This window comes from Onychostoma macrolepis, chromosome 03 (genome assembly GCF_012432095.1).
Source record: "Onychostoma macrolepis isolate SWU-2019 chromosome 03, ASM1243209v1, whole genome shotgun sequence".
In the NCBI taxonomy this organism is placed as follows: Eukaryota; Metazoa; Chordata; class Actinopteri; order Cypriniformes; family Cyprinidae; genus Onychostoma; species Onychostoma macrolepis.
The window spans coordinates 35,263,901-35,274,620 of record NC_081157.1 but is presented as its reverse complement, the minus strand read 5'-3'; the positions used below and the strand labels follow the sequence as shown (position 1 = coordinate 35,274,620).

General features: G+C 36.9%; 1 protein-coding gene across 1 annotated transcript; it reads left to right on the top strand.

Moving 5' to 3' along the window:
* The first annotated feature begins 1,818 nt into the window (after positions 1-1,818).
* hspb9 (heat shock protein, alpha-crystallin-related, 9) lies at positions 1,819-2,657 on the top strand. The gene has a single exon (XM_058771433.1). The coding sequence runs from the start codon at positions 1,899-1,901 to the stop codon at positions 2,517-2,519; it is 621 nt and encodes a 206-aa protein (XP_058627416.1). The 5' UTR covers positions 1,819-1,898; the 3' UTR covers positions 2,520-2,657.
* Positions 2,658-10,720: the final 8,063 nt, after the last annotated feature.

Below are 10,720 nucleotides of genomic sequence, written 5' to 3'. Positions count from 1 at the left end.
TTAAGAGAAATTATATATAATATTATATATAATATTTCTATTAAACAGTTTTAGATTAAGTCATTTCAATTTCAGGGTTATATGGTATTTCCTTTAGCGTGCAGTTTTGAATAAATGTGTCCTTAGCCTGAACTGTGTCATTGGTAAATATATCTGTGTGTTAAATATAGATGTGCGGTCATGGCACAGCTGTTTGCTCTTCCTTCTGGATGTTTAAGAAGCTTCTGTCCTGTGCTCAGCTGAATACTTTTTGGATTAGCTCACAGGGTGACTCCTCATTCATGGGGAATGTAAGGGGGACACTTGACTCATATATGGAGAAGACAAACAAGGTTCGCAAGTTCGCAAAACTCAAAACATTTAGGTAATCAGTTACATCAAAATGTTTAAGAAATTCAAGTAAGCAGAGAAAAGTTTTTATTTTGTACTCATGTTAATTGCTCTCAATTTATAAACTAACTGATACATTTATAACATTATATAAGCTCAACTGAAATATTTTTAGGAGTGAAACTAAACTAGCTACAACTAATTCAATGAATGCTAACTTGCTAATTGGTAACAAAATGCTTTGAATTAGCATAGCAGTTGCTGAATGAGTAAGACATTATAGAAAGTTTAACCTGCTGTATATTTGTTCTCAAGCCAAGCTCATGCTCCACTCCTCACCATGATGATCCCCCTCAAAAAACCCAACAGATACTCATCTAAATTAAGCATAGCAAAACAAAAACAATTAAACAATTCAGATTACTTAAAATGTGTCAGTTTAGTGAACTCAAAAGAAAAAGAAAGTTCTAAAAGCTCCTAAAAGTTTAGTTCATTTGTTTGAACTAATTTGTTTAATATAAGTTTGCTCTGTGTCATATAATATGTGACATTTGGAGTATTAGAATAGCATTATTTATTTTTTAGGGGAACCAAAACAAATTGTATGTGAATTTACTGCATTTGAAATACCATTGCAGATATTGAGAAGAAAATATAAATGTTTGGCAAAGATTATTACAAGATACTTAAAAATGATCTAATTATTTTATTTATTGATTTAAATATTTATAAATAGGCCTACAGCTAAACGTTTTGATCTAAGCACTCAACAAGTAAGGTCATATTTTGTGTTTCTGAAAAATAATAATATTTTTCCTTATATTATTCTCTTATATAATCGCTATATATATATATATATATATATATACACCCTACACATAAAAAAAAATAAAAAAAATAAAACTTTTCTCCTTATTTATTCCTTCCCTTGCTAGCTTGTACTTATTTAAACAATGCCTGAGACTTGGTGTTACAAGCACTTCGTTTGTTGGATTGCCTATTCTAGATGAATCGCTTTATGTATTCCCCAAATTGTAAGTCGCTTTGGATAAAAGCGTCTGCAAAATGACTAAATGTAAATATATATATATATATATATACATATCCTGCTTTTAGGAAATGACATCATGACTGCAGTCAGCATAGTTCTTTGCTTATGGTAAGCAGCTTCTGATGAAGGTAAGGACAGAATAAACACTCGCACACACATAGGGTGTAAAGTTAGCGCATGACTTCACTCTCTGTGCATGACTAAGGAGGCAGTGGGCAATCCCAAATTGGACAGCAGGGCCAATGACGGCTGTGGGACAGTAAAAGTGACACCGACCCATAAATCAAATTTCAACTATAAACTTATTATAGCCATATGAGCGTCTTGGACGTTCTGTTTACTTGTAGCTTCAAATTCTTATTCATGACCTCACTGGTGTAAAAAGACCAGCGGTGGGAGGTTCTAGACTCCGGTTGGAGAATATATAAACTGGAGGGACCTGAAGCAAGCACGCCACTCTTCTAAGAGCACAGACAAGCCCTCAAGACAACACCGCCCAGAAAAACAGACGAGAGAAATGTCTTCCGTCGAGAGCCTCTTCATGGACGACCCTTTCTTTTTGTGGCCCAGGCGCAGTGTGGCTCTTTCCAGCTTCAGAGAGGATTTCCTCCACCGTAGAGCCCAAATAATGCAGAACCTGAGTAATGAGAACAGAGACAGCTTGCTGAATGAACTCACTGACGAGTTCTTCCAGTGTCTAGATGGTCCGAGGTCCTTCTCAAGGCTCTTCAGCACCAACACAGAGCAGAACAAACACAGAGACGTGTCTCTTACTCTGGACACTCAAGGCTTCTCTCCAGAGGACGTCACCGTGACAGTATCTGGAAGACATCTGGAGGTGATGGCCGGCAAGCGGGCCCAGACAGATGCTTCTTCATCATCTACCAGCACCACTCATGTCGCAGAAGCACAGCCACAAGAATTTGTCCAAGCTGTGCAGCTTCCTGACCACATGGATCCAACTTCCTTGACCTGCTCACTTGGAGAAGATGGACTTCTGCATATTGAGTCACCAGAATCCAAAGATGAGTCCTCAGAGGAGCATATCATTCCCATCCGCTTTAGAACATCCCTGGATTTCCCCATCAACAAGGACAGCATGAACAAAAAGGAGGATGGGGCTAAGAAATCAAACTAAAAAAAAAGAAAACTGACTGATGGCCTGTTATGCATTGTACAATTGTTTTCCATGAATCCAGTGGATGTGCTTCCTGTGACTGTAAATTATTTGTTCTAAAAAGGTTTTAATAAAGATATTAATTGGTATATGACTTCATGCACAACTTCTTTGTGTCTTCTTGACATACAAAAGACTAAGGTTTTGAAATGGGCTTTACAAACCCTAGGCATTAATATTACTGGCAGTCCAGTCTGGAGTGCTGCTTTACCAATTTTCAGTTTTCTAATAGTATTTTCAGTGATATTCTTGATGATTGATTCAAAAATGTTGTTAGAATAGGACTTCACCTTGTAACTAATGCTTAGTGAATGTCGTGATGGTTTGTGGTATTAAAATCAGTTTAGTAAATATGAGACTTAGGATATCAACTTAGGAAAAAGAAATAAATAAGTAAAGCAACTTCCATAAAAGTGTGCAATCCAGATCCATGAGGACATGCAAGTTCTAAAAGCATTTATCAAACGAAATTAAAGCTGAAAAGTAGAAAATAAGTTTCAAAAGAGAAGTACAATTAGCCTTCCAATGCAAATGATGGCGCTATAGACACATGATTGAGACTCATTCATCCCATTGTGCCAACTGATATTATGTGATAAACCTACCTATTTATTTTTAAGCTATTGTTAGTCAGTGCTTTTTTTCTTAGTGTAGCTACTTTGTGGTGTTCCTTGTCTAGCTAAAGTAAGTGATCGCCTGTTGAATGTTGCCTGGGTCAGTTGTTTTCTAAAATTGTGGTTCAAAAGACAATCGAGTTCGATGCGATGAAGAACACTAAAAATCGCAGCCTTTATACAAAAGTAGCCGAGCAGCAAAATTGAAAGTTACAGTTTTCAAAATGAAAAAAATAAACAAATCGTCCTGCTAAGCGCCTCCTCTCACATGTTGCCGACAAATGGTACCCTCGCGCACAATTCATGTCCCGCCCCAACTCCATCTGTTTGGTTCACTGGGGTTGAACAAGAAAAGTTGAACAACGTTTACCTTGACACAGCTTCACGGTGCTAACGTGACGCGAGAATCGCAGAAAAGCAGAGACAACGATAAAAAAAAAATGTCTAGCCCATGTTTTATTTAGAGAACCACTGCGCCAAGCATCGCATGGGAGCGAAAAAATGCGTTTCGTGGACACGCAATTAAATGCAATTAAACGCGTTCTGTGTGAAGGAATGCAGAGCAATCTGGGTGGAGGAATGCATGTAGGCTACTGATGATCTGGGGCCTGTACCATGATGGTAGATGAACAAATTCAGAGTTACAGGATTAGTCTCCAGTTGACAAAACCAAACCACTCCAATCTGGCTTTATTGGTACCATGATGCTGATCATCAACTTTTTTTGTCAACTCAGGCTTTGATCCTGAGTTTGTGGAGCATGTGCACGTAAATGTGAGACCTCACTGCCGAACAGCCAATCACGAGCCTTGGTTAAAGGTTAAAAGTTAAAGTTTTTGCTAACGGTTAAAAGATTGAAGAATATGATGAATTTAAATGCATTTACAATGAAAAAAAGTACTTGTTCATGAAAGAGGACAAATAAAATAAATGACCTTTCTTTATCAGTGCAGTCACAAGTGAATCTTTTTAAGTTTATATAGCTGGAAATATACAGCGACAGAGACTCGAACATGTAAGGTCACATTGTCATTTTTCAAGCATTATCTATTGATTCTACAGCTTAATATAGTACATACGATCTGTATATATTAGCATTCATTTAAAATAAATGATTTATAATAACATTAATAATAATTATTAATAATAATATAAATCATATAATTATATAAATCATATAAAATAACTCTAAGTAATTATCATTAAAGCCAGACTTTTATTTTTAATTTTTAGTACTGTCGACCTTTAATTTGGAGCAAGATAAACTGGGGGAGTGCCTTTTTTTTGTGTCAGACACGTGTCACTTTGCTCACATCTGATTGGTCCAATTTCAGTTTGAGGTCTCTAACTCAGAACATAAGCTGCCCCAGAGCAGGATAGCCTTGGAGTGTAAGTTACTTTGGCAATGAATGCAGCTAAAAGCCAAGCCACTTTCATGGTACCTAAAACCCAGGATTGGTGCAAACTAAACTGAAACTCACCTGGCTAGCCAGCTAAACCGGCTTCATGGTACAGGGCCCTGGATTGCTTTAAAATGCACAAGCCTTCCTTTGAGTAAATGTTTCATTCTCATTAATGCTGTATTTGGAAGACAGGGCTGTAGGCCGGTTTATCATTAATGTCTGATAAAATATTAGAAGGTTATTATGGTGGCTGGTGGTCAAAAGTAACTTAATCATCATTTGACCACCAGCCATAGTAACCTAATCATAACATGACATTACCGTTTGCAATTTATTTCTTCTCATTATACCTGACACATGAATCTTTTCTTTGAAACGAAGAATGCAGGGCATCCGAGATCTATTGACCATCCCTAAATCCCATAAAGACGCCGGAGAGCAAAAGTTCAAGAGATGAAAGGCTTCCGGATGAAACAGTCAGCTAGCTATAAAAGGTATTCTTGAAATGGACAGCAGGGGAATTTGACACCAGAAAATCATGAGATGAAGAGGCCAAATGCTGCCATTACATTCAGTTCCCAGGAGGAGCTAAATAAGAGCCTGTAAAGGTTTCTCTGACATTTTCAGCCTAAGGGAGACCATTTGTTGTGGCTTCAGTGCAGGTACAAAACACAGCAGTTAATATTTGATGTGTGCAACCTCAGGCAACAAGATGGAGGAAGCGCACAAGGGAAACCACAAATGTCTCCTGACTAATTTAAATGTCAGCGGCATAGAGATTTTTTATCTAGTTCCCATTAACCAGAAATAATGTCTTGAGCTGAGAGAGAAAGAGAGTTACAAAATAAAGGCAATTGCTCAAGTCTTCTCTCAACACCTGCCATTACCTGACACTGATAACTGCTTTTACCAGGTTTTTGGCAAGAGGATAAAATAACACAAAATTGTCTTTGAGCGGGCAAAAGTGATATTGAGGTTAAGTGGAACTGGATTTCCCATCTTCACTCGCAACTAGTGTGCAATGCACTAACAAGCACACAGAAACTAATTGCGTCATGTTAGCTTGTCATGCTTAAAATAAATATTTTTTTAATATAAAATAAATACTTTAAATATTCCTATAATTTTTATATTTAAATATTTTCATTTGTTTAGAAATAAAATATAAATGATTGAATATTAAATATTTCTTACAATACAAATAAAGTAACTACATATAAATAAAGTGGATTTATTTAGAAATATTTTTGTATATGGCCATAAACATTTTTCACCAAAAAACCTGTTTATGACGTTGCCACCTTATTGTCAACAGCATCACTGATACCACTGACAGGGGTGTCTACATCCACTGCACACTTAAATACAACTTTTTAATGGGTGCTTTCAGCTGGGGAACATCTCTGTACAATCCTCTTCACAAACTTTAATGGCCTTGTTTGGCCTCCAGCACAATAGATGACTCAAACAGTGACAAGCAATCCTTGCGGGCAATCACTTGGATAAGGAAACCCACACCAGCAGGTAAATATTGATCCTTTTTCCACCCAGCACTAATGATAGTCCACTGTCTTGCTGAGCTGTTCAATGCCGCTGGGAGAGGAGACCTGTTCCCTAGGCAGCCGGTGTCATCCGCACCAATGCACCGATAGAGCTGCTCCCCTGTGCCTTGGCATCAATCTTTTTCAGAACATGCTTTCTTTCCTTCTCTCAGTCATTTCTTCTTGATGGTCTGTAGGCTTGACATTTCTTCCCAGACTGTTTAACCTCCGTGAGCATTGGTACACCAGCTGTTGAAACCGGGTTCCTGTGATCCATGGCTAAAATCCATGGCCATGGCTTTCACTTTGAGGGAAAGATGAGTTGCTCAGAAAAGAAAGGGTGCAGGTGATTTGTGATTGGAGTCTTTTGTTTCTTGAAAGCAGGTTCAGGACCACATGTGAACAAGCAGCCAGTTATAATGGAGTACAGTATGTGATATCATATTAGCATGCATTTTTTTATTTTATTTTTTTTATTTTATTATTATATTTTTTTTATTTATTTATTATATTTTTTTACTGAATAGTTCATCCAAAAATGAAAATTTACTCATCCTACGTTCCGAGTATAATTTTCTTTCCTCTGTGCAACACAAGATATATTTTGAAGAATCTCAATTGTACACTGAAATTCAGAGGGGTCCAAAACAACATTGGACCCCACTGACTTTCATTGTATGGACAAAAATACTTTTTTGAAAGTATCTTTTGTGTTCTGCAGTAGAACGAAAACTCTACAGGTTTTGTAATGACATGAGGATGAGTAATTTTATCCTATTAAATTGGTGTGATGTGCACAATTTGAGGTAGTTTGTGATTTTCTAAACTGTCTCCAGTGGCAGTTAACAATTGTTGTGATGCAGTCAGTACTACAGGCCAGACTGGAGGCTATATGGTGTTCAGCCAGAGACTTTGTTCTGGCACATGAGAATGACTGAACTGCTTCAGGCAGGTTAATTTGCCCCATCATACTGTCATCTTTAGGATGCGTCCTTGTTCTTTTAGGATCGCTGTCTTTTATGATTTCCCTGGTAGACTGAACCTTACACTAAATGGATTTCTCAAGCAATTTTGGCTGGCAGAAGCAGTAGAAACAGATTAGTAGTAGTAGGCAGATTTCTCTGTGTTAATTCTCATCAGATTGGAATCTGATGGACATCTGATGGAATTATTGGAAAAGATCCTGGATCTTAATGATCTTCTTAATTAAGTAAATAGACTTAAAGGGATAGTTCACTCAAAAATGAAAATGAATGTAGTTCCAAACCCATAAGACCTTCGTTTAACAAAAAGTAAGATATTTTGATGAAATCCGAGAGCTTACTGACACTGCATAGACAGCAAGGGAACTACCACATTCAAGGCCCAGAAAGGTAGTAAAGGCATCATTAAAATAGTCCACGTGACATTAGTGGTTCAACCATAATTGTATGAAACTACGAGAATACTTTTTGTGTGCAAAGAAAACATAAATAATGACTTTATACAACAATTCTTCTATTCCAATTTTGCATCCATTTAACAACTGATAGCAAAGTAAAACTTTACATCCTATTCAACAGACTGTATGTTTATACCTAGAGGCTTGTTTTCATTATAATGAAGTATGTCTTCTATAAGGTCCCACTGGGAACATTGTCCTAATGTTGTGCAAAATCCTATCCACATTTTCTATGCTTGATCAAAAATAACGTGTTTCAGTATCTTGTTCTGGCAAATTAAAAGAGTTCTTCCTCCTAACAAGTTTGCAATATGTCTAGTAATTTAATAGTCACCATGAAATCAAAAGGAGAATTCTTCTTCTTGTTGTTTTTTAACTCATGTGCCTCTTGTAATCTTTAAGCAAAAACATTAACTTCCCCTCTATCTCGCAGGGACACCAATGACGTGTGCACTGGTGTGAGGGTGGAACAATAACCTCTGCCCTTCAGCAACCTGTCAATCATGAGATTGCAGCAATCAGCAATCGACAATGATCCAATTGCAGATGTACAAAGCCATTTCACTTGGATGTATGTCACAATAGAGAAGAAAAGACAGGCCAACCTTGTTACAGTAGCTTGCTAAAAAAAGAAAGGTCATGTTTAATTTGACAAATTTTAGCTTGAGCCATATAAAATTTAAATAAAAAAATAAAATAAAAATCAGTACTGAAATTAGCATATTTTCATGAAATGCATGTTAAAGCAAGTAACTATTTAAGCTGGTAAATAGTGGCCAGAACCAGCCAACAGACTAGTCTGTCAAGGTTTGGAGACACTTTGGATCTTACAACTACCACTAGCTCAGACAACTGAGAGGGTGAAGCTAAGAAAATGTGCTTTGTTCCTTTGATTTATCAATTTGACTTAAACATCAAAAAATAATGGCGGCATCAGTAGCAGGTTAGTAAATTGGTTAGATCCCCCCTGGAGTGTTTCACATTTTGGAAAGGGGGAAAACATAATTGGGGCAATCAGCTGTGGTGAGGAATCGTGTAGGTTTGTATTAGATCATTTTGCAGTTTCGCCTTTATGAGGGTCTGTGACAGTCTGAAGCAATAGGTGTCACAGGGCGACAGTATAAAATGTGGTCGGTCGTGTCCAAACCCGAAAGGTCTCCACGGCGACAGATATGAACTAGTAATAAAGATGTATTCCCCTGGCAGTGGGTGCACTGATTTGATTTGTCCAGCGGTTCAGTCAAGCGTCTGCCCAGGTCTTGACTCTATACCTGCCCCTCACGGCACATCTGTGATGATTATGATATCTCAACGCAAAGACACCCACTGCTCTGAGCGCTCGCATTACCCTGCTTGAGTGTGCTTCTGATGAATAGCAAACATTTGCTTCAACCCGGATGATATTGTGCTCTGGTATTACCTGATAGATGCCACTTAATACGCCACCTGAATTATATTAATTTTATAGTTTAGGAATTAGACGTCCAAACTGAAATGATATAAACAGAAGGAAGCAATATGATTTTCTTTTTTAATATTTGATTCACATCTCCCATGTCTTAAGCATGTTTTTGGTTTGTTTTTATCAAATTATGAATAACATAATAATGGTCTTTAAGTGTTTTATTTTGACAGCTTTAACTAGCTGTAAATTCTTTTAGTAGCATGCCATAATAGTTTATTCTATATGGGCTAAGTTGTCAAAATGAAACTTGCTTATCAGAAATATTTCAAATAAATGTATTTTTTTTTTTATTTGAATATATTTTAAAATGTAATTTATTCCTGTGATGCAAAGCTTAATTCTGAACAAATACCATTTTTAATGAATTTAATGTGTCCCCAAATGTTTGTGTAGTAGTTTATATATAATCAGTCATAAGATAATAAATAAATATTGTAATTTTTATTTTGATGAATGAATTCCAAAAATGAAATGGGTATTTGAAACCAACTAGAGAGAGCAAACATTTGTTATTGGACATTTGACTAAAAAGTTGACTACTAGCCCTGGTCTTCTGCATTTACCGTGAGCTTTTATAATCAAATCTCTACATTTTCAAGAACATAATCAATTTAGGGAAAAAAGAAAGAAAAGAAATGGCATTGAAAATGGCATTGATCTCCTCACTGGAGATCAACACTCCGCAGTTTACCTTGTAAATGTTGACGTGAGTTTTGTCCATTATTTATTGTATTTACTAGTTTACTTAATTGACGTTCCTCGGCAGTGTTGAGAACAATCAAGAGCCCTGGAAAACACTCCTCAACAAAAGACATCCGTATACTCAGAAACCCCTGAATAGGGCAATCAAACAACACCACCTAATCTAAGAAGAACGAGAGAAAAATAGATAATAGGATGTCAGCCCTTCTAGAGGTTAAGAGGGAGAAAGACCATTACAGTCCTACTTCATCAGGCCTCAAAAAGGGTAATCTTATTGCTTAAAGATAATTTTTTAAATGAAGATACTCACTCTGATTACTGCTGCGTCCCAAATATAGCTCCATCCGCTTTCTAGGCACTAAACCCTGTAAAAGACTAAATTAATTCACAGAAAACATGTTGAAGACACAAAAAGGCTTTCAGAGAAAAAAGAAACTCCATCCCGAGATTCAAAGGACCAAAACTTCAAACCTTAATCTGGATGAGAGCTCCTGAGAACTACAACAACAGCTGCAAACAACACAAAACCACAGCAGCCCAGTTTTATCTATTTGCCTCACATTTTTGTCAGCATCTGTTCTAATGGAGCGAAAACACTGAGAGGACAGAAAAAATGAACTCAACAATAACGTGAGATCACATGGAATTTGAGGCAGGCGGTAGATGATTCGTGACTAGATAACCATGGATGACGTGCAACATCACACTTTCACTGTGTATGTCAAAAGCATCTAGTTCTTTAAGTGGCAAGCTGCTACGTCTGCTCTTTGCGGCTGAAGAAAATATTTTCCTCTAAGAACCTCTGTGTCTCTTTTAAAGCATTGTGTAGTAGATCAAAATAATATCCCTGGACTGAATAATGATTTTTTTAGTTGGCTTACACAAAGTAATGTGTTTCGTCTAACTTAGGGCCTGGCCTTGTCATCTTGCCAAGATAAATAGCTGTAATTAAAATGTTGCTGCAGGCCTGTTTATGCCGGAGGCAGGATAGTTTTG